The following is a 23741-nucleotide window of genomic DNA, read 5'->3' on the forward strand; positions in this document are numbered from 1 at the left end:
ATATACCTATTTCAATATTCTCACCATGATCTCTTCCTCAGTCTTTTAAAACAGACCATTCTCATTCCTCTAGGCTATTGTGAAGTGAAACCTTCCTGAATACTTCCAGTTCCCAGTAATCTCTAATCTCTTTCCATTTTTTGTACCATCTTTCAGACAACTTATGCTTAGTCATCTCACATCTAATGTTTTTGTGTAAAAGTATGCACTTTACTCCTGGATATTATAAACTCTTGGACGGGCAATTACTTCTTTTTAACTCCAACTGCCCTGGGCATTGCTCACTAGCTGTTACAAGAATATCTGTAAAATAGTCTTAAAAGGATAGGGAATAGTGGTATGGAAAGGAGGACTTAGTTGTTTCTAAAGTTTCCCTATCTCCATGCCTTAAAACGAACCTACCTGCTGAGCACAGTGGAGCATGCTTGTAATTCTAAGCAATCCATCCATAATTCTAAGTGACTCAGGAGGCTGATCTCTCAGCAAGTTAGCAAAGCCCTAAGCAACTGAGTGAGACACTGTCTCAAAATCCTGTTAAAAGAACTGGGGGATGTAGCTCAGAGGTAGAGTGCTTGCCTAGCATGCACTGAGGTTCCAGCCCTAGCATCAAAAATCTATCAAAGGGCTGGGGATGCTCACCCTTGGGTTCAATTCTCAGTCCCCAACTCCAGAGTAAAAAAGGGCAGGGGATGTAGCTCGGTAGTAATACATCTCTGGGTTCAATTCCCAGTCCCCCTGCCCCAAAAATATAAAAATAAAAGGAGCCCCTGGGGTCAATACACAGTACTAGGAAAAAAAATAAAGGATGGGGGCATATCTCAATGGTAGACTACTTGCATTAGGTCCAAGTCCCTGGGTTCAATCCCCAGTACTTAAACAAAGAAAAACAAAAATAAAAACAAACAAAAAATCAAATAAGAGATCTAAATAAGTGATGAAAGTTTAGTACATTAAAATCAGATATTTATTACTTTTATATCACATTTGCCATTTCTGAACAATACAAAGTAGAGGCAAATAGTAACACTTCATAAAAACGATGAGTCCCCTATTCCTTTCCCTAAGACCCAGCCCTCCCTCAAATATCCCCTCCCACCCCTTACAGAACTCTGTCCTGAATAAAACATTTAAATACATCATAAATAGTAAATTATGAAAAAAAAAAAAAAAATAGCAAGAATTGTTTCTTTCCTTCTTGTAAAAAAACATGGCAGCAAAGACAGGCAGCCAGAAACTGGTTTGGAGGTGTCTAATATAGACAGTTATTTGGTGTATGGGTTAACCTACTATCCAGGTACAGTGGGATGGAGAAGGGATATTGTGGGACTTCAACAATCTGCCTGAGACACAAAGCTTTCTTCTTCCCCTGACAAGAAAGGACGGATCAGATGGGACAGCCACAAACAACTCTTAGAGATGGGTAGGTGAGTGCTTATATAGCTCCCATTTCCAACTTCCCTGCATGAAGACAGGAGGCAGAATGTGTAGCACAGCAATAACCTTACCAAGAGTCTGCTGGCTCCCCAAGAGTTTAAGAAAAAATTCTCAAGTCTGATAGGTATGGACTGCCTGTTAAACAGACACAGGTGTCTCCCTCCACCTTAGCTCCATGAACAATAGAACATTGTTGGAGAAAAATGGGAAGAACAAAGAAATCTCCTTTGGAGAATGGTAAAGTCCTCAATTTTAGAAAACAACCAGAATACATTTCAAGTTGCAAAACAGTAATAATTATATGGCCTGGCAATGAACAGTGTCCTCCCTAGGAAGAGCTTTGAAGAGCCCCATAACCACTCCACTGTATTAACAAAACAAGTAAAAAATAACCCCATGTTGTACTATCTCCATTCCTTCAACCTTTGAGAAATTCAAGAGGAGTTAAAGGACTGCTGCTTTCAGAGCAATCACCACATTTCTGTTTTACGAACACCAGGGCTCTTGTGGGAACCATATAAATAGGCAACTCTTTGACACTTCTGGAGTTTGATCTGAAACTGCCTTGAAATTGTGCTGTGAACTGTTTGTTCTTTTCCTTTTTAAAGGAAAAAAGAAGGTTGGGAGGTGGTTAAACACCCTTACTCTCCCAAAAACCTTTATAAAAAGTGCAGGGATCTTATTTCAGGGATCAGAGAAAGAGCTAAGATGGGAATAATCAGACAGTCTGTCCTGAGGAAATTAATAAAAGTCCAGCTCCTGGTGACAGGCAGGTGAGGAGGGAAGAAAACCACCAAGTCCAGCAACCCCACTACCAGCACAAAGACTGGGGCTTTGAAAAAATTCAGTTGTAGAAGTCAAGGCAGGCCAGTTAAAAATTCATGCTACCCAACTCAAGTGGAGGGGATACTGCTGTCTTCAATTGTCCAAGGCACTAATGCCCATTCAGAGGAAGGTCACGGAGAATAAATTCTTCTTCAAGTAGGAAATGGAGAGCTCCCCTAGCTTCCAAATTATACTCCTTTTTTCATGACCAAGCAGAAGAAAACTCAGCATTTCTGGGGCAAAGGCTGACATCCTAGGATCACAGAGATAGCAGAATCTTATTTCAGGTCTTCTAAGATTTGTTGCTCACTGAAAAGGAAAAGAATTGTAAAGTTAAGTATGTGGAGTATATTTAATAAGGAGGTAGAAATGAAATTCAAGTTAATTTCAATCTAGCTGCCAAAGTTAAGATACTTTCTTCTATTTCAGTCTCAAGTTTCCAAATATAAGGTACCCAAACCAAAAATTTTAGGGACACCCTCTAACCTTGCTAATTAACTTCTTGCTCCATTCCATCAGTGATCCACTTTTATTATTATTTTTTTAACTAGTATCAGGGATTGAACCCCGGCATGTTTAACCACTTAGTCACATCCCCAGCCCTTTTTCTACCCTCCAAACGATTCTACTTCCCCTACATTCCAAACACTCACATGGGAGAACTCTGACTCCGTAACTTCAAGCTTTTCCAACATTGAACTAAAAGGAGAAAAAGAGACAGGAGAAGAATTAGAAGACTTAAAAAAAAGACTCGCCTCTAACGTCATGCTGCTTCACTTCAGGATCAATTTTGAATTCAGAAAGATGTTAAGAAGCTACCCGATTTAGAAGCACATTGTTTAAATTATGTAGTTTCTCGAGTACTATAAAATATTTCATAATACCCCACTCTTTTCTTCAATTCCTAAGTATGGAAGGCAGCCTCTAAGGGTGCTCCCCCAAATATCTTCCTCCTGGTATTCTTCATGTCCTCCTCTTAAGTATGGGTTGAATTTAGTGATTCTCTTCTAACAGAATGTAGTACAGATGAATGTAAATTCTAAGACTAGGTTAAGAAAAAACTGTAGCTTCCTCTCAGTTTGCTTGTTCTAAGGGAAACTAGCTGCTATGCTGTCAGCTGCCCTATAGATGGGACAATGTGACAAGGAACTGAGGAAGTATCATCAGAAAAAAGTCATCAAGAGGGGAGGGAAGAACAGAAGTTCAATGGATTAGACAAAGGGGAATGAAAGAAAGGGAGGGGAGATGGGAATAGGAAAGATAGTAGAATGAATCAGGCATAATTTTCCTATGTTCATACAAGAATACACGAGCAGTGTAACTCCACTTCATGTATAACCACAAGAATGGGAAGTTATACTTTACGTATGTTCAATATGCCAAAATATACTCTGTCACGTATATTTAAAAAGAACAAATAAATAAAGTATAAAAAAAAAAAAAAACGGCTGAAATTGTAGCTCAGTGGAGTGCTTGCCTAGCACGTGAGAGGCACTGGCTTTGAGCCTCAGCACATTAAAAAATAATAATAATAATTAATGAAATAAAGGTTAAAAAAAAAAAAAAGTCACCAAGAAATTGCCCTCAGTCCAAAAGCCTTCGAGGAATAATATATATATATATATATATATATATATATTTTTTTTTTTTTTTTTTTTTTTTTTTTTTGCGATGCTGGGGATTGAACCCAGGGCCTTGTGCTTGTGAGACCAGCACTCTACCAACTGAGCTATATCCCCAGCCCTGAGGAATACTATAATCAACCATTTAAGTAGGTTTGGAAACAGATCCTCCTCCATGCAAATTTTCAGATGAGACAACTGCCCTGGCTTTCAGTTGAATGTAACCTCTGGAGATACCTGAGCCAAAAAGGCATATATAGCTAAGCCACACCTAGATGCTTGAGCCATAGAGTCACAGAAACTTAGGACAATGCTGTTTTCAACTGCTAAGTTTTGGGGTAACTTGTTACACAATTGATAATACAGATTTTTGTAGCTGCTCTAACAAAAATCTAAAATGGGGTTCTAGCATGCAGTGGTAGAGTGCTCACCTAGCATGCAAGGAGTCCCTAGGTTCGATTCCCAGCAGCACCACACCATCATCACTGCCACAAAAAAAAAAGAAAGATGGCTTTGATTTTAGAGGATGGGAATGGCTCTGAGGAGAGTTTTAATGCAACTTTAGTATCCTGAATGGGCTATTTACAGAATTTTGGACTAACGGGTTACCAGTGAGAAAAATCTTATTGTAATGGCACAAAATTTAGCAACAATATCATCCAGTTAGTGAAAAGCGGAACATGTGCCTAATGTAATGAACTGGGTCATCTGGCTAAAGAGATTCCAACTGACGTCCTGAAGGTGTCACCTGTTTTTTTTCTTCCTCTTTTTTAGAGGTGTTGGGATTGAACCTAGGGCCTCATGCCTGCAAGGCAAGGATTCTACCATTGAGCCACATCCCAAGCCTAGGGGAAGAATTAACAAGCAAAAAGAAGCCAGAATTTGGGAAGTTTTAAAAATTCTGAACCTTGCTGGGCACAGTGGTGCATACCTATAAACCCAGCCACTTGGAAGGTTGAGGGAGGAGGATTGCAAATTTGATGTCGGCCTTGGCAATTTAGCAAGACCTTGTTTCAAAATAAAAAAGGACTGGGATATAGCTCAGTGGTAAATCACCCCTGGGTTTAACTCCTAGCACAGACAAACAAAACAAAAACCAAAAACCTGAAACTCTCCAGAAAGCAATTAATGCTAAAATTAAGAAATGGCAGCAGGGTGCGGTGGCACATGCCTGTAATTCCAGGGGCTTGGGAGGCTGAGGCAGGAGGATCACAAATTCAAGCTCAGCATCAGTCATTTAGTAAGGCCCTAAGCAACTTAGTAAGATCCTGTTTCAAAATAAAAAATAAAAATAAATAAATAAATAAAAAGTGATGTGTATGTGTATGTGGTAATGTACCCTTGGATTCAATCGCCAGTACCCCACCCCTGTGCCAAAGAAGGAAAAAGAATATTACTTAGCTGCAAATACATTGTAGCTTTCATGAAAAAGGAAGGTTTAGAGTACAAAATACAGAGTCCAAAGAGTAAAGCCAAGAGACATATGAATTATTCTCCTACTCTGAGACCTAATCAAAGAAACTCTAACACTTCCTGAATTTTAAAATAGCTAATGCATCAATAACTTCTTTTATGCCTCCCATACCTCCTCACCTTTTTTTTGGGAGAGGGACACCTGGGGCCTCATCTCACCTTGTACATTGACCAAGCACCCTCACACTGAGCTGTACCCAAGCCCCTGCACCCCCCACCACTTTTGGTACTGGGGATCAAACCCAGGGGGTGCTCTACCTCTGAGCTACCTCCCCAGCCCTTTTTATTTTATTTTTGAGACGGGGTCTTGCTATGGTGCTGGGGCTGGCCTCAAAGTTGTGATCCTCCTGCTTTAGCCTCCCAAGTAGCTAGGATTACCAACATGCATGACCATACCCAGCAGCCTAAGAGCTCTGCTTCAGAATCTGTGCTTAAGGAACTATACCTGGGAAGCTCACTCAACCTGAATCTGACTCATATAACAAAATTTTGGGCTTTGATCCAATGCTAAAGGAGATAACACTTCTGGAGATCTTTGGAAGAAGCAAATGTATTTTGCACATGGAGAGATTTAAGTCACTTGGAGCCAGGAGTCAGACTGTAATATGTAGTTCCTAAAATAGCTCCCAATGATCCATGCTCCTGGTATTTACATACTTGTATAATCCCTTCCTCTTGAGTGTGGGCTGCATTACTCAGTAGAATGCAGCACAGGTAATAGTATCCTATCAATTCTGTTATTAGGTTACAAAAAGACTAGGGCTTCTGCTCAAGCATGAGAAGAAGATAGGTGCCACGCTCTGAGCTGCCCTTGTACAGAGGCCCACATAGCAAAGAACTGAGGGAGACCCTCAGTCCACAGCCAGCAAAGAACTAAGGCCTTCTGTTCAGCAACCCATAAGGAACCAAATCATGCCAATAACCACACAAATAAGCTTAGAAGCGAATTCTCTCAGTTGAGTCTTCAGACAAGACTGTAGCACCGGCAATAGCTTGACTGCCACCTCATGAGAAACCCTGAGCTAGAAGACCTAGTTAAGCTGCACCGGGATTCCTGATTACAGAAACCATGATGTATATTTATTATTTAAAATCATTATGTTTTAGATTTATGATTTATTATGACTCAATAGATAACAAATACACTAGATAACAAAATCAGGTCATAATATTTACACTGGACCCTTTTTTTTTTTTTTAGTGGTGCTGGGGATTGAACCCAGGGCCTTTTTCATGCTAGGCAAGCACTCTACCAACTGAGTTATATCCCCAGCCCCTTACATTGGACTCTTGAAAAACTGTTAATTATTTTCATCACCCAGCAAAGATTTTTCCACCCTTAAATTCTAAGCTGAGAATTTCACCGTACTCACCAGGAGATAAAGGGTTAGTTGGGAAATGTAAATGAATACCAGAAAGTCTGCACACACAGATTTTCTCACCCCCTAAAGATACAGAGATGTGGACACACTTTTCCAAACAGCTTAACATGAGCTCTTAGGAAGGTGAACCTGCACAAATCTAGTGAAGAGCAACAAACAACAATCCACTGAAAAATAGAATTATAGACCTTTCCAAAGACCTGAAGACAGAGAATATAAGATTATATGGAGAAAAGGACCAAGGAACCAACCTTGTATTTAGCATTTGCAAAGTCTCTGGAACTACAGATGAGAAACTGGGGCCAGGAACAGGTGAGCCTTCACTGATTTCTTCCAAAGGTGGAGTCTGAGGTAAAACATCAGGACGACCAAGATGAACATCTGGAAAAGAGAAAGAGGAATAATTAAAAAAAAAAAAAAAAAAAGGTAATGGGATAAGGGGGAAATGGAATAAGTTGCCTTTTCCTGGATAGAAATGGGGAGTAGAGGGGGGCTGGGGCAGTAGTTCAGTGGTAGCGTGCTTGCCTCACACATGCAAGGCACTGGGTTTGATCCTCAGCACACCATAAAAATAAATAAATAAAGATATTGTGTTCATCTACAACTTAAAAAAAAGAGAGAGAGATAAAGAGAGAAATGGGGAAGAGAGTTCCTGACCAAAGATAAGGGCTCAGAAGGTAGGGAGGGAGTGCTCAATCACACAGGGACCCCCAGCCCTGGTGCTGACCTGGCTCCACTTCCGCCTTTGTTGTCACTTGTGCTTTGTGTTCCCCAGAGACCGATGGCTGGGAAGTAATGCAGGAGTTGCCGCTGGGGCCTGATCGCCGAGAGAAAGATGAGCCAGACCGAAACTTTTTGGAAGGAGAGGGCTTCACTTCAAAATGGAAAGAAAGAGCCTACTTAGCACCCACTTCAGAAACCATCACCAAGATGCAGATACAAACTCCTACTGTACCCAGGAGTTGGTACACACACAAAAAATTTTTTTTCTGAGGCAAAGAAGAAACGAGAGTTAATCAATGAAGAGAGCTCTATGAATTACTATTTGGGGGTAGGGGTGTCTCAGTTCACTTCATTTTGGAAAGAAGCAGAAAACTTAGAAAAAAGATGACACATATGCATCTCTCCCCCTCCCCACACACACCACGACCTTGATGCTTTTGCTTCTACCTAATGAGATATGCACTTTTCTGTAATTTCCTCGTTCTTTAGTAATATTCCCCAGTAAAATCTAACAGATGATCCTCTCACTGTACAGTTTCTTAATGTGCATGCACACACTATAATTTACACTTATTATTTATGTGTCACTTTGAAAAGATAGGATTTTTCTGTCCCCTTAACACTGCCTGGCATCTTTAGGTCCTCTTTATCTTCCTAAAGGACAACTTATGTCTGCTGAGGCAAGGAAAGGAAGAGATGTAATTTACCATGGTTAATAGCATAGATGGTTTGGGAAAAAGCATACTGGCACTTCTTTTGTTTTTCTTGGTACTGGAGATTGAACCCAAGTGCCCTTAACCACTGAGCCACATCCCTAGTCCTGTTTATTTTTCATTTTGACAGAGAGGGCCTCACTAAGTAGCTTAAAGTCTCACTAAGTTTCTGAGGTTGGCTTTGAACTTGCAATCCTCCTGCCTCAGCCTCCCAAGTCATTGGAATTACAGGCCTGCATCACCATGCCCAGCTCTGTCTGCCCAGGGGCTCACACATGCTAGATAAGCACTACCACTGAGCTACATCCCCAGTCCTTAAATTTTATTTTGTTTTGATACAGGACACCACCACACCCAGCCAAACTGGCACTTCTAAACCCATGGAGTTGAGGAAAGAGACTTAAGAACACCTGCTAAGCAGAAATCAGAAATGTTTCACCCAAGTCAACTAGTCTGAAACTGCTAGGTACCTGGGGAATGAACAGAAGATACAATACTGGTAATGTCCTTGCCTATCTCTCCCTGTACATAAAAGTCTGACTCTGTCTGAGACTGCAGCATGGATTCTACATCCATAACTACACATTTTTTTTGCAATCCCACCAATTCCCCAGAAAAGGCCCTCACCTCAATGACTCATGTAGGGAGAGCCAGGGGGAAAGCAGCAACTCGGAAACGACTGGGACAGACAGAGTGACTGACATAAAGACGAGAAGCAGCTCTCACAGGATGTAGGTAGAGGAGGAGAGGCCTTTGGCCTTTGCAGCTCCCTGACAGAGATGTCCTGCCCCCCATCTCTTGGGGTAAGGGAGCCACTGGGGGGTCATCTGGTAGAAGCCACTTACAGGGGATCTTCTTGAACACTGTGTTGCACATGAAGCGTTGGAACCGTTCAGCGTAGAAGCCTGGACGATGCACTGATACAGTGTCCTATGGAGCAGAAAAGATGGCTACAGATTTAGAGAAAGGCCCAGCAAAAGAATCTATAGTGCAAGGACCGTTTCCTTTTAGACTAAAACCCTAGCCAAAGGATAAAACCCAGAAATGAAAGCAGGAGTGAGAGAGGCAAAAGTGGGGAGGAAGCCTTTAGCTGACTGCTACTTACCCCATCATGTACAAGTGCTTTCCAAGAGTGCTCCAATTTTTTAACAAACCTGCCGAGAAAAATTAATGTCACACACGTTATTTTTGAATAAATTGTCCAATGGGTTATTTTCCTTCCCCCAATTCTAGGGGGTTTAAAGAGGCAATAATAGAAAACCCTGAAAAGACAAAATCTGAAAAAGCTCATCTACTCTGGTATGCTGACTTTCCAAAGAAAAGACATGGCAGTGCTTATTCAGAATAGAGATTAATGCTTTTTTTTTGCAGGGGGGAGGTACTGGGGATTGAACCCAGGGTACTTTACCACTGAGTTACATCCCCAGCCCTTTTTTTAATTTTAAGACAGGGTCTCATTAAGTTGCTTAAGGCCTTGCTAACATGCTGAGACTGGCCTCAAACTTGCAATCCTTTTGCCTAAGCCTCCGAGTTGCTAAGATTGATTATAGGCATGCACCACTGTGCCCAGTAATAAGTGGTTTTTCCATGTAAGTCAATTATTCCCCTATAAGAAAAGGGCAGTTTATATGTTCTGGCAAACCAGAGACAAGAGAATATTAATTTTAAATGGCCTGGGGACATAGCTCAGTGGTAGAGCACTTGCCTAGCATGCATGAGAGGCCCTGGATTTGATACCCAGCACTGCAGAACAAAACAAAATAATATTAATCGTAAAAAGAGAGCTGGGGAACTGGGGATATAGCTCAGTTGGCAGAGTACTGCCTCACAAGCACAAGGCCCTGGGTTCAATCTCCAGCACCACAAAAACAACAAAACAAAAACAAACAAAAAAAACAAAGAGAGTTAGAAGAACAGATGGGTAAACTGGAAAGGGTAGTTAAAAGTGGATAATAATCTGAAATCAGTAAGTCAAGTATTTTCTAGTCCTCATTAGTATCCAAAGTGTTATAGGAATAACACTGGGGTCTAATATTTCTAGCTTCTCCCTTATCATCACTTTACTACCTCTGTAGTTCCATGGGCTGCTATCTTTTACAGAACACAGTGATCCTCTTGTTCTTCCTGTGTGGAAAGGGGAATATGCTTCCAGCTATGTCCCAATGTGGAGCATGACACATCTCACAGGTTTTCACAAAAAGCCAGGCAGATGGCATGTTCCACTCTGGTGCTTCTGAGGACTGATTCAGCTTTCCATAGAAGGTATGTATCATTTTTGGGGAGGTGGTGGGGTAGGGAAGTCAGGGAGAGGATAAAATCAAGGAAGTTTAAAAAACCAATGGGTTAAGCAGTCAGATTGCCACTCAATGTTCTTACTTTAGGAAGGGTGTGATGACAGACCCATCTAAAAGAGAAAAATGTGAGTAGCTATCTGCATTTGTCCTGTTTTGTATTTGGGGTCTATATGTTCCTCACCTGTAAGACTGCAGGATATCAATAATGCCAATATAAAGCAGAAGCCTTTCCCCTTTACTATTCCGGGCAGGGATGCCACCCATACTGGGGAAGACAAAAAAGAAAGAATTAGAAAACCTGTTGGCTAGCAGGCAGAGGTTTCTTCTAACCCTAAGTCAAATTAGGACACAGAACTCAGACCTAAAAACGTAACTGACTGATTTTCCAGAAACTGCAAAAGAGTGAAATCCTTCCTCCAACCCTAGGAAACTCCTTTGGTGTTAAGTATTCTAATCTTTTCTCCAATCTCCTTAACTACATCTCCTACCCCAGCTTCATCAGACACTTTGGAATCACTATTATTCAGTAATCTGGGGAATGCTCCCCCAATTAACTCTAAACTTCCTAAGAACTTTCATTATTTTAACTTATGCCCACTAAGATACTTTAAAGAGTCACGTTATAGGATACCTAACAAATGAACCACCTAAAGACACTTAGTGTATTTTACTAACTACACTCATTAGATAAATCCATGATGCTAAGAAGTTGCCTCGCATAAAGAAGTCATTATAATAAATTATAATAAAGTTATAATTTTCGACTGTGTCTAAAACTCAGTCTTTTCATCTTACATAGCTCACCTTCCCAGATGTACTATAAACCTCAAATCAAAGACCCTCCCCCCTTTCCTTTTATATTCTTAAGAAAGGTCTTCCTATGGTTCTATAAGCATTAATGGTGCTGGCTTAACTGTTGAATCAAAGTTATTCTTTCTTTCCAGAGGACAAGTGCCTCATTTAAGGGAAAGTGCTGTGAGTTTATGCTCACCTCCCTGGTACCCCTAAGCCCACTCACTGATCATCTGTTTCCATGGTGCCACCTCGTCGAGCCTCGCCCTGAATGGATTCCATGGCAGTGGAGTATAGAGCTTTTTGGGGGGCTGGTCTGCGAGTGTCAAATGAGTACTGTGTTTCACTGTTTAAGGGCTCTCGCTGTGCATGATCTATGTTGTGGATTGACATCAAAAGACTGTAGTCCATTATCTTAAAACTCTGCAGCACCTAATGGAAAAAGCAAACAAACATGACTTTTTTTTTTTTCTTTTGCAGTGCTGGGGAGTGAACCCAGGGCCTCACTCTACCAACTGAGCTATAACCCCAGCCCTCTTCCTATTTTTTTTTTAATTTATTTTATTTTATTTTATTTATTTATTTTTTGGGTGCTGGGGATCAAACCCAGGGCCTTGTGCTTGCAAGGCAAGCACTCTACCAACTGAGCTATCTCCCCAGCCCCCCCTTTTTTATTGTAAACAAATGGGATACATGTTGTTTCTCTGTTTGTACATGGAGTCAAGGCATACCATTTATGTAATTATAAATTTACATAGGGTAATGTTGTTTGATTCATTCTGTTGTTTTTTTTTCCCTCCCCCCCCCCTTCCTATTTTTTGAAGAAGAGAATATTAAGCTCTCTGGGCAATCTTTAATTACCCTCCCCTTTATGTTTCTCTCATTTGAGTAATAGAAATTAATTTTTCAAGTCCCACTGTCAATCCATACACACTCAAAGTTCTCTCCTTGTATCTCTTCACAAAAACAACACTATTCTCAAGGTAACAAGGAATATGTATTTGTGTTATAAAGAATCCACAATTAGAGTCTAAGTAAAAGTATATGTTATAGGACTAGGGTTGTAGCTCAATGGTAGAGTATTGCCTAGCAAGTCTGAGGCACTGGGTTTGATTTTCAGCACCACATAAAAATAAGTAAAATAAAGGTCCGATGACAACTTAAAAAAAAAAAAGTATTCTTTGTAAGAGTAGAACTTAACCTATCAGCCTCAATTCAATTCAACATGTACTGAATTCCCACCATGTAGAAGCATTGTACATATACTTAGAGTTATAGATACTTAATGAGTTTCACAGCTGTGGTGTAGCTCAGTGGTAGAACACGTGCCTAGCATGCACAAGGCCCTGGAGGCCATGGGATCAATCCCCCACACCATACATATGCACACACACAAACACAAAGGATTTCATATTATAAATTTAGAAGGAATACAAATTTAAATAAAGACAATACATTCTAACATATGCAAGGAGGGAAGTATTTACCCAACAGAAAAGCACGTAAGTCAAGAAAATGATATCTAATGGATTTATGAAGTAGAAATTGGGCATAAAATAAGTCCAAGTATATAAAGGCAGGAAGGAATGTTGCTAAAACCTGGAGTGCAAAACAGCATGTTTTGTGCAGAGAGGTATAATCTAGTATTGCTGGAACATAAATGTAAATTGCTAGTGTGAAAGATTAGGGGCAAGACAATGATGGGCATAATATGTGTTATGTTATAAGAAGCCTGAACTCCTGGGTCAGGTGGTACACACCTGTAATCCAAGGAACTCAGGAGGCTGAGGCAGGGGTATTGCAAGTTTGAGGTCATTTGCAAGTTCAAGGTTAGTCTCAATAACTTAGGGAGACCCTGTCTTAAAACAAAAAATAAAAAAGGGATGGGGATGTGGCACACTGGTTAAGCACCCCTGGTTTCAATTCCCTGTATCAAACAATAAAAAAAGAAGCCTGGATATATTTCCAGTGCTGTGCAATTCATCCAATGGTGTCTTGATAGGAGGATGGAGTAAGAGGAGAGGAGAGTCTGAGCCTAGGATTGATTTTTGTGCAGTGTGAAAAAACCCTGGCCCTATTGATTGAGTAAGTCTCTAGTCCTTGCAACTGAAGGAGACAAAATAGATATTATCCTTGGAAGTAGATGCAGACTGAGCAAATGAGGGCAAGGATAGACAATATTATGGACTGAGTAGAGGAAGGTGACTTTGAAAAAAAAATAAAGAAAAATCAGTAGGGAAATGTGTGACAAGAAAATGGAAATGATGAAGTCAAATGCTGCAGAAAATTGAAAAAAGGAATGGGAAGTATCCTACTAAGCATGTAGGTAGTTACTTAAAAGAGTAATTCCACTGAAGTAATGAGAACAAAAGAAGGGACACAGTGGCCTAGGACAGGAATAAGAACTGAGAAAGGAAAAGGAGGACTGGAAGCATCATTAGTCAAAAGCACTGGGAAAAAAAAAAAAAAAAAAAAAAGTCCTCCTAAACTTTAGATAGAAGAGATAAAGTTTACTTGCATGTAGAAAGCAAGTAACCAACAGAGGTGAAATACAGAGGAAGGAAAGGAAGCAAGGGAGGAAGCAGGTCATGAGGAAACAGGAGGAAATAAATGAATTAGAGCATAAAAACAATTGGTTTGGAGAAAGCCTTTACTAAATTGAGAAAAAAGATTAAGGTTTTTTTTTTTTGGCAGTATAGGAGCTCGAATACAGGACTTCATAAATGCCAGGCAGGCAATCTACCACTGAGTTATATCCCCAGCCCTTTTAATTTTTATTTTGAATCATTTATTTATTTATGTATTGGTACTGGGGTTTGAACCCAGGGGTGCTTTACCACCAAGCTATATCTCCAGTCCTTTTTAATTTTGAGACCATCTCACCAAGTTGCCCTGATTGGCCTCCAACTTGTGATATTCCTGCCTTAGCCTCCTAGGTAGCTAGGATTATAAGTGAGCATCACTGTACCCACTGAAATTAAGAATTTTTAAGTGTAGATCCAATTATAAATTGGTTATGGGCATAGCACAAAGGGATGACACAGGATAAAAAATTAAGGTATGGAGAAACAAGTTGGGAATTAAGAATTAGAAATGGTCTTAACAGAGTGCCAAACATCTGAAAATTCCTGTTCAGAGGAACAGGAAATGGAATGAGGAACAATACTGAAGTCCAGGTAGAACTGAGTATCATAAATCTGTAGATATGCCAGTATACAGTTTGTGTGATTTTCTTCAGCAGAACTCAGCTTCCAAGATACAAATTTGGATTAAGCAGACACGATCAAAATCTGAGGAATGATGGTGCTAGTATGAAAGTTAAGTATAAAGTGTGACTACAAGGCCCAGGCTACCTACAGAAGGAAGTAATGCCCAGTGGGAGGATAAATAGGAAGAAATTACAAATGGAAAGGCATGGCAACAAGTCATTTAAAATGACAATGATATTTAAAAGTCACTTTAAATGCAGTCTAAGATATGGAACTAAGGAATAGAGTCCATCTCGCAAAGACAGTCTCGAAGAACCAAGTTGTTTTAGTTATTGAGATTTTCTGGTGTCTGAAAGGTAAATATGACAAACTCACCAAACAGTCACGCTGCAAGGTCTTACAAAGAGCATTGTACATGTCAGCATCCAAAAAAAGGCCATCAGGGATGTCTTGTAGAAAGTCCAGGTCTTTATAGGTGGGGAGAACCTTCTCTCGCTCTTTCTGAGAAGCCCGTCGTTTGTATGTTGAGCCCTTGAGGTCATATTTGATGTGCATCTTGACTGACCGTGGTAAAAGATTGTTCATCACCACAATTCGTATGTTCTTGCCACCTGCCTGCACACAGTACAGTCCATAGAATTTAGGCAGCAAAGTTCGAGGGTTCTGATTGAGGTTCTAAAGGCACAAAAGTAAAACACACAGTAAAGCTAGTTAGCTGCTTTCTAGTGAAACTCAAGAGCAAAAGTTGCCATCTAACCTCCCTTTGTCTTCCACATGAGATTCAGGCACGATCTGCTCATAAACTCACATCGTATTGGGCCAAAATTTCCAAATGCATATATCAATGATGCGATCACCACCAACCTGGACAAAAGACCTTCCAACAGAGTAATCAGTTAGGGTCCCAAACATATGAAGGATACATTCCTTCAAAGAGGTTTAAGAGAACACAATATTTTTAAAAGTCTTGTATTCCTAATTACAGTATATATTCCTGTGGGTACTATGCAAGGCAAAAAGAGTTTCCTAACTTCTCCAGAACTGTAAGAATAATAGAGTACCAACAAGCAAAGTAATCCAACTCATCCCCCAAACTAGGAAATAGACTAAGAATAGAAAACAATCTCCTGCAATGTTACAAAAGGCCACTGTCCTGAATCTTACCTCTGGGTAAAATAGTCTAAGCCAAATAACACATAAAATAAGAAAAAAGAAAGCTTCCCATCTTTTCCTTTTTTTGGTAATGGGGACTGAACCCAGGGTTGCTTTACCACATGACTACATCCCCCAGCCCTTTTTATTTTGAGACAGGCTCTTGCTAAATTGATGGGGCTGGCCTTGAATTTGCAATCCTCCTGCCTCACCCTCTCAAGTTCCTGGGATTACAAGCATGTATCAACATGCCCTTCCACAAAGCCCTTTTTAACCTAGTGAGGCAAAATATATGGGGCAAAGGGATAAAAACAAATAACTGTTAAATCAAAAAGGTTGATACTGTCTTGGTCTGCTGAAGACAAGCCTCATAGCATTGTCTAGAAGTGGCCAGCACAGGTGGTCAGTGTTCCTCTTTCTCCCCCTTACCATGTAATATCCTGGAAGCAGCTTCTGCAGAAACTCTGCTTCTTTATGCTGAACTGTCTTGATAATGAATTCATCATCGCTGGACACGTAAAAAAGGGAACCACTAGCTCCAGAATTGCAGAGTTCAATCAGTGGCTCACTACATAAGGAATACTGAAGTCGAGAGAGAAGACAGTAAAAGATTCAAACATATCAGGCCTGTCCCACCAGAAGTCAACTATCGATGTATTTCTGTTCTAAGAAAAACGAGAACAAAACTGTGGAGAAAATGATCCTTGCTTGGGGAACGTCCCTCAATTCTGGAGTCAAAGGGTTCCGATATGAGACACTTACCAAGTAATCATCAGGCCGGATGCCAAATAGCTCCCTGAAGTAGCGGAAAGCAACAGGTGCATAGGTCTTGAAACGAAAGTCATTATAGTGATGAGCAGGGGTCAGGTTGCTCCCTTCACTGTGCAGTTAAATAAAAGAAATCTCAGAGGAAGGTCAATATATCCTTCTGAGAGAACCAGAGGAATTACTCTCTCCTGAGAAAATTTAGTAGGACAAAGTTACAACAAGGGGAGCAAGACACAGGAATCACAGTGTCTCCTAGTCAATGCTAGGTTTTTTTGTTTTTGTTTTTAAACAGATCACTCCACAGGCCAGAGCCTCACAGCAGCAACTGCTCTCCAAATGCTCCAGTACCACATCAGCCTGTTATGACCAGGCTAAGAACTGGACACATACTTAAATGAGTCAGGCCCAATTCCTTAAAATTACTCTGAGGTTGATTTGAAAAAGTCACATTTTCCAGGATATTCTTGTAAATTTTAATTAACCTCTGTACCTGGGGAAGAAGATACTCTCCACCACGTAGAAATCTTGCATGAGGACATCCCGCTCTGGTTTGGTACTCAGGCTCCCCACAGTATGAGTAATGCCTAACTGGATGGCACCTTTCAAAGCTGATGAGGTTGTCTAAGAAACAGAAAAGGAATGACGGAGAAGTTTCTAAGCCTGACCGTAGCAATGAGACTTTAGGAGGAAGGAGCTGAATCAAATGTACCCTGGGGAGTTCAGGCTAAACCATTACATTGTTATTAACCTTAGTTATATTGTAACTAAGACTGGAAAAGATGAGGACAGTGAAGAATAGAGTAGCAAAGATAGGACTATCTGAAAGTCTTCGCTAGACATGGTGTTCCCTTTTATGGGCCAGCCTCAATGAGACTGAATATCTATATCAGGAAGATAAGACTGTATTGAAAGAACAATCTTAGGTCTCACTTGTAAGACTCCTTCCCCTAAAGTATCCAAGGCCCTCCAAACATTTAATTCATCTGATATAAAATTAACCAATATTCTGATTTGACTAGGTATAGAAGCTTCAGTCCTATAAAAAAGGGTCTGACTAGTGTGTCAGAGAAAATACAGTGCCAAAAGGTTCTTAACTGAAGAAAGCACGAAAAATTAAAAATATTTCTAAGAAGTATTTAGATTTAAAATTGTCATACTAGGGCTGGAGTTGTAGCCCAGTGGTAGAGCATTTGCCTATACCACGTGTGAGGCACTGAGTTTGATCCTCAGCCCCATATAAATTTAAAAAAACAAAAAAATATATTTGTGTCCACCTACAACTAATATACATATTTCAATCCCATGGCAAAATATCACATCATCTTGATCTGTGCTAATATAATATCCTCTCAGTAATCATAGATGAATATTCAATTTTTTTTTCTTTTAACAGCCCAGGGGTGCTCTACCATAGTTAGACCCTAGTCCTTTTTAAATATAATATACAATATACCATATATTATTATATTTTATACATATTATATTAAAATCATTAAATTATATTATATTTAATTATATTAAATATATAATATATAAGTACATTTATATATAATTACAAATATTTATGTTTGTTTGTACTGGGGATTGAACCCAGGGCACTTTACCACTGAGTGACATTCCCAGCCCTTTTTATTATTTTGAGCAAGGGTCTTACTAAGTCGCTGAGGCTGTTCTTTAGGACCTCCTGCCTCAGCCACCTGAGAAGCCAAGATTATAGATTTGTGCCATCACACCTGGCAATATAGCACATTTCAATCACTTATTTCTCTTATCCTAACCCCAATCAGATATTACTTATAATTCCACTTAGGCCTCAGCAGACATTAACATTATAACTAATTTTTTAAGTGTTTGCCACCCTAATCAGATCAGAAACCCACCTTTTCATATCAATGTTCAGTACATAAAGAGCTCAATATTTCTGTAAACTGACATGGGCCTTAGAGCCTATTACAGACGCAGACAAATGAGAGAAACAAGTCAGTTCACTTCTGCTACTTGGGAAAATGAGATTAAAGCAAAGAAGAGACACAAAATTTATATGGATTCTAACAAATCTGAACTCCAAGAAACTTTTGCACCTTATATCCTTTTATATCCGACAATGTACAGATGCTAAAGCACTGTCCCTTGGGAAGTCTAAGCTGCTTCAAATTAGTTCAGAATTGAATGAAGAACTGGTGGAATGAGAGGAGGTGGGGGAGATAGGGGAGTTGTAAAGAAGGGAAGAAGAAAAGAAGAGAGAGGCTGATGACAACAGGACAAAACAGCAAAAAGAAAAAAATAAAAACAGTAAGTGAAAGAAAGAAAAGAAAAGAATCCAACCTGCTACCTATTTGTGGAATTACCATGCCAGAATCTACCTTTACTTCATGAACATGCAGCAACAAAGATAAAAGTATTTTAGAAACATGGTTTCCTGTGGCAAAGTGAGAATGGTGTTTAGGATCTACTAGTTACATATTTACTCCTAACAGTAAAACAGTTTCTTCAGGCTCAGTGAAATAGCAACCAACCCTACATTTGTCCATTAAGAACATAATCTGTTGAGGATGTAGTTCAGTGGTAGAGCACTTCCCTAGCATACACAAGGCCCTGGTTTTAATCCCCAGCACTACAAAAACAAAACAAAAATCAAATACATGTATATAGATAGAAAACAATTCACCATTTGTGAAATAAATTCTAAAGTATAGTTGTATGATGGTTATTGTCCAAGTCTTAGGACTATTAAGAAATGGGACAATATGTGAAGAATAGTATTAAGGGGGCAGAGCTGCCCCTGCTGAGTTCTCAAAGATGAGATGGTTCAACCCAGACTCACCTTTTTTTTTTTTCTTTTGTAATGGGAATTTAACAGAGGGATGCTTTACCATTGAGCTATATCCCCAGCACAACTTTTTGTTTTGAGACAGGGTCTCAATGGCTAAGGCTGGCCTTGAACTTGTGATCCTTCTGCTTCAGTTGCCCAAATTGCTGGGATTATAGGTGTGCACCACTGCGACTGGTGAGACTCACCTTTTTATATGTTGTCTCTCCTGAGGAATCCACACCTCGGTGGCCTATTTTCTTGATGGGCAATGTAGAGGCACAAGGCACCTAGAAAATAAGAGTCAAGATCAAAATATGATCTTCATGTAATACAACAGTTATAGTGATGGTTTATCAAAACAAAATCTAAACACATCCATTCTAGATTAAGAACATTTTATAAAATCTTCAGGGCTGGGTTTGTAGCTCAGTGAAAAAATGCTTGCCTCAGATGTATAACACACCACATAAAAATAAATAAATAAAATAAAGTATTGTGTCCATCTACAGCTTAAAAAAAAAAAAAAAAAAAAAAAAACTTTGGAAGTTCCACCCCATGTAAATACACAGCTATTAAGTTGCTTTCCAATGTATTAAGAAACTAAAAACAAAAACAAAAACAAAATCACAGAAAAAAATTTCAAAGGGCATATATTTTACCTTTGGTCCTTAGAAAGATAACATAGGAAATAAAAATGATTATCATAAAGAAAAGCAGAAAGAGCAAAGGCAGGGAATAGAAGCCCCAGAAAAATGGAAAACTTCATCCACAAAAGCAAGAGAGGTAGAAACAGAGTTTCACACACTCTTCACTCTTTTTTTCTTTTCTTTTCTTTTTTTTAATTGAGATGGAATTTTGCTATGTTGCCCAAGTTGAACTTCTTGGCTCAAGCAATTCTCCTGTCCAGTCTCCTGAGTACCTGGTGCCTGCCACCACACCTGGCTTTTTTTTTTTTTTTTTTAACCAGTTTTATTTTAGAAATGATGACTTCTCTAATCCACAAGCCAATCTCAATATTATTTGCTCAAACTGAATTCACCAGCAGAAATTTTCTTTTCCACCCACAAAGCAGCCCCTGAAATAGGGGAAGAGTAAGACCAGTAGCAGAGTCTAAAAGGCTATTTCCAAAAGCCAAGATGCCAGTGCAATAGACATGAAGGTACTCTTTGAACGTACTCAGAAAAGTCTATAGTCCTAATCCGAAAGGATCTGCATTCTGAGGCCTCTGAAACAAAATATAAGAGGGAAGCAAGAGGTGAAAGGAGAACTAGGAAATACTCATGGGGAAAAAGTTAAACAAATATATTCTGTACAGAAAAGAAGAAGTTGGGAAATTTATAGGTTCCTAGTGATTAAAAGAAGTATTTCTGGGCTGGGGTTGTGGCTTGGTGGTAGAGCGTTTGCCCAGCATGCATGAGACCCCGAGTTCGAGCCTCAGCACCATGTAAAAATAAAATAAAGGCACTGGGTTCACCTACAAACAAAACAAATAAAATAAAAAAAAATTTTTTTTTAAAAAGTGCTTCCTATGCACTGAAAGTACAAGAACAAGAGACAGTAACAGCAAAATAAAAGAATGAGCTTCAATATCAGACTGTCAAGGTTTGAATCTCAGCCTTATTAATCCCACTTAATAGTTGTGTGTGATTTGGGGCAAGTATACAGAACATCTAATCCTCACTTTCTTCATCTGTAATCATGGATAACAACAGTTATCTATCTAACAGTTATTCATCTCCTTGGGGGTTGTTTGCAGGATTAAATAAGAACATGTATAAAGGACACTTAAATACAGTATTTACTGTTAGGTGTTATATACACTGCAATTGGTAAGAAATGTTCAACAAATGTGAGATATTGTTAATATTCATAATGAAATGACAAAAGAAGAGCTGTACAATTTGTAGCCTATCAAAGAGATACAAAGAGCTGACTGAGGTGGTATGTGCCTGTAATCCCAATGATCTGGGAGGCTGAAGGAGGAGGATGAAATATTTGAGGCCAGCAAGGCTCAGTGGTGCATGCCTGTGATCCTAGCAACTATGGAGGCTAAGGAAGAAAGATTGAGAGTTTGAAGCCAGACTCAGCAACTTAGCAAGGCCCTACACAACTCAGCAAGACTCTGTTTCTAAAGAAAATATAAAAAGGGACTGGGGATGTGGGTGGTTAAGTACTCCTGGGTTCAATCCCCAGTACCAAAAACATAAGAAAAGGGATATAGCTCAGTCATAGAGCACTTATCCAGTGTGCACAAAGCCCAGTACGATAAAAATCAAAATGAGCGGGAGACAGAGAAAGCACCTATCTAGGGCTGGGATGTAAGCTAGTTGGTAGATTACTGACCTGACATGCTTAAAAAAACCTGGATTCCATACCCAGGTCCACAAAAAAAGAAAGAAACCCTGTCTAACTTCTAATGCCTAAGCAGAGGGAAAATAAAGATGCCATGAACAGATATCCTTTTATATCAGGATTAAAATTTTAGTAAGTACTGTGTTAATATGACACTCACCTCAGAAGCAGATGCCATGGGTCTCTTGATTCCAGGTGCTGGTGCTGCTTAAAAACAGGAAAAAAAAAAAAAAAAAGATAAAGAGATAAACATACACGATCTCTATCAAACACACTAAAAGAATCGAGGTTTTGCACATCAAGCAAGACTATAAGCTCTCGCTCAATGATACCACCATGTTCTTATTTTTTATTTTGGGGGTGAAGGGGTATTTGGGATTAAACTTAAGGGCACTCAACCACTGAACCACATCCTCAGTCCTATTTTGTATTTTATTTAGAGACAGGGTCTCACTGAGTTGCTTAGCGCCTCACCACTGCTGAGGATGGCTTTGAACTTGCAGTCCTCCTGTCTGTCTCTCAGATCAGATACCATATCCTTTTTAATAGTGCTTTTAAATGTCACCTCAAATGAGAATAAGAAAACAATACAAGCCAGGTGTGGTGGAGTACAACTGTAATCCCAGCAGTTCAGGAAGCTGAGGCCCTAAGCAACTCAGCGAGACCCTGTTGCTAAACAGAATATTTTAAAAAGGGTTGAGGATGTGGCTCAGTGGCTAAGCATTCCTGGGTTCAATCTCCAGTACCAGAACAAACAAACAAAACAAACAACAACAACAAAAAGCACATATGCATAAGAAAGGCCTTATGCAATTCCATTATTGTTCTAGCCCCTTTTCTTATTCAAGTGGTCATAATTTCTCTGAGAAACACAATTTGTCCCCCCTACTCCAATAGTGGGGATTGAACCCAAGGGCACTTTACCACTGAGCTATCCCCAGTTCTTTTTATTTTTTTGCCCAGGTTTGTAGCCCAGTAGCCAACTTGTGATCCTCCTGCTTCAGCCTCCCAAGAAGCCAGGATTATAGGTGCATACCCCCCCTCAGCTAAATGTAATTGTTCTTCATACATTTAATAATCAGAGTCAGAAGGTCACACTGAAAGAGAAAAGGCATAAGAGATACCCAGGACTCAACAGAGACCCTGAGGTTTAACTGATAATACATTCTTTTAAGGTATATCTATAGTACGTTAGAGAAAATCTATAGTACTTTCCTCCAATATTAATTATTTTACCAGGTAGAGAGCTGGCTTATGGAAATGAGGAAGGTTGAGAAAATAATGTCAAAACAATAAAAAAGCTCTCACCACATAAACACATGGAAACTGAACAATACTCTCAAGTGAAGAATGGATCAAAGAAATGTGATTAAAAAATCAAGAAACAAACAAGAACGGAAATACAATTTATCAAAATCCCTAGGACAGCATAAAAGCAATTCTAAGAGAAAATTTATAGCACTGAGTACCTACATTAAAAAACAAAACAAAAAAAGATCCTGGGGGCTGAGGATATAGCTCAGTAAGAGTGCTTGCTTTGCATGCACAAGGCCCTGGGTTCAATCCCCAGTACCACCAAAAAAATAAATAAATAAAATAAAATAAATAAATAAGTTACGTTCTACCTCAAGACCTTAGAAAAAGAAAAACTAACTCCAAAACCAGGAGAAGATAGGAAATAATTAAGGTCAGAGACAAAATCAATGACATTGAGATTAATAAAATAATACACAGGGGCCAGGCACAGTGGCACATGCCTGTAGTCCCAGCAGTTTGGGGAGGCTGAGGCAGGAGTATTGTGAGTTCAAAGATGGGTTCAGCAACTTAGGGAGGCCCTAAGCAACTCAGTGAGACCCCATCTTCAGATAAAATTTAAAAAGGAAAAAAAGGGCTGGGGATGTGGATCAGTGGTTGGCGCACCAGAGTTCAATCCCCGAAACCAAAAAAGAACATAAACAAGCAAACAAAAAACCCCACAAACACTAAAGAAGCTAGGGATCAAAGGAACTTACCTCAACATCATACATGCCATTTATGACAAATCCAAAACCAATATATACTGAATGCAGGAAAACTAAAAAGCATTTCCTCTAAAATCAGGAGTAAGACAGGGCTGTCCACTCTCACCACTCCTATTCAATATAGTCTTTGAAACATTAGCCAGAGTGATCAGGCAAGAAAAGGAAATCA

General features: G+C 39.5%; 1 protein-coding gene across 6 annotated transcripts in view; it reads right to left on the bottom strand.

Annotated features, from left to right (window-relative positions):
• Nucleotides 1–1097: 1097 nt before the first annotated feature.
• Nucleotides 1098–23741, bottom strand: part of Pip5k1a (phosphatidylinositol-4-phosphate 5-kinase type 1 alpha) — a 44832-nt gene continuing 22188 nt past the window's right edge. For 3 of the 6 annotated variants that reach the window (XM_047548401.1, XM_047548388.1, XM_047548420.1), the window contains 15 exons: nucleotides 21712–21758; nucleotides 19406–19486; nucleotides 16878–17008; nucleotides 16382–16499; nucleotides 16049–16201; nucleotides 14843–15142; nucleotides 11485–11690; nucleotides 10648–10731; nucleotides 9278–9326; nucleotides 9018–9102; nucleotides 7464–7610; nucleotides 6988–7117; nucleotides 4313–4366; nucleotides 2913–2958; nucleotides 1098–2568 (listed from right to left, as the gene is read on the bottom strand). In XM_047548401.1, coding sequence (XP_047404357.1) covers nucleotides 2566–2568; nucleotides 2913–2958; nucleotides 4313–4366; nucleotides 6988–7117; nucleotides 7464–7610; nucleotides 9018–9102; nucleotides 9278–9326; nucleotides 10648–10731; nucleotides 11485–11690; nucleotides 14843–15142; nucleotides 16049–16201; nucleotides 16382–16499; nucleotides 16878–17008; nucleotides 19406–19486; nucleotides 21712–21758 — 1634 coding nt within the window. In that variant the 3' untranslated portion in view covers nucleotides 1098–2565. The remainder of the gene's footprint in view (nucleotides 2569–2912; nucleotides 2959–4312; nucleotides 4367–6987; nucleotides 7118–7463; nucleotides 7611–9017; nucleotides 9103–9277; nucleotides 9327–10647; nucleotides 10732–11484; nucleotides 11691–14842; nucleotides 15143–16048; nucleotides 16202–16381; nucleotides 16500–16877; nucleotides 17009–19405; nucleotides 19487–21711; nucleotides 21759–23741) is intronic. The other 3 variants (XM_047548411.1, XM_047548392.1, XM_047548418.1) reach the window with 2 other exon arrangements.

Source organism: Sciurus carolinensis, chromosome 1 (genome assembly GCF_902686445.1).
Source record: "Sciurus carolinensis chromosome 1, mSciCar1.2, whole genome shotgun sequence".
In the NCBI taxonomy this organism is placed as follows: domain Eukaryota; kingdom Metazoa; phylum Chordata; class Mammalia; order Rodentia; family Sciuridae; genus Sciurus; species Sciurus carolinensis.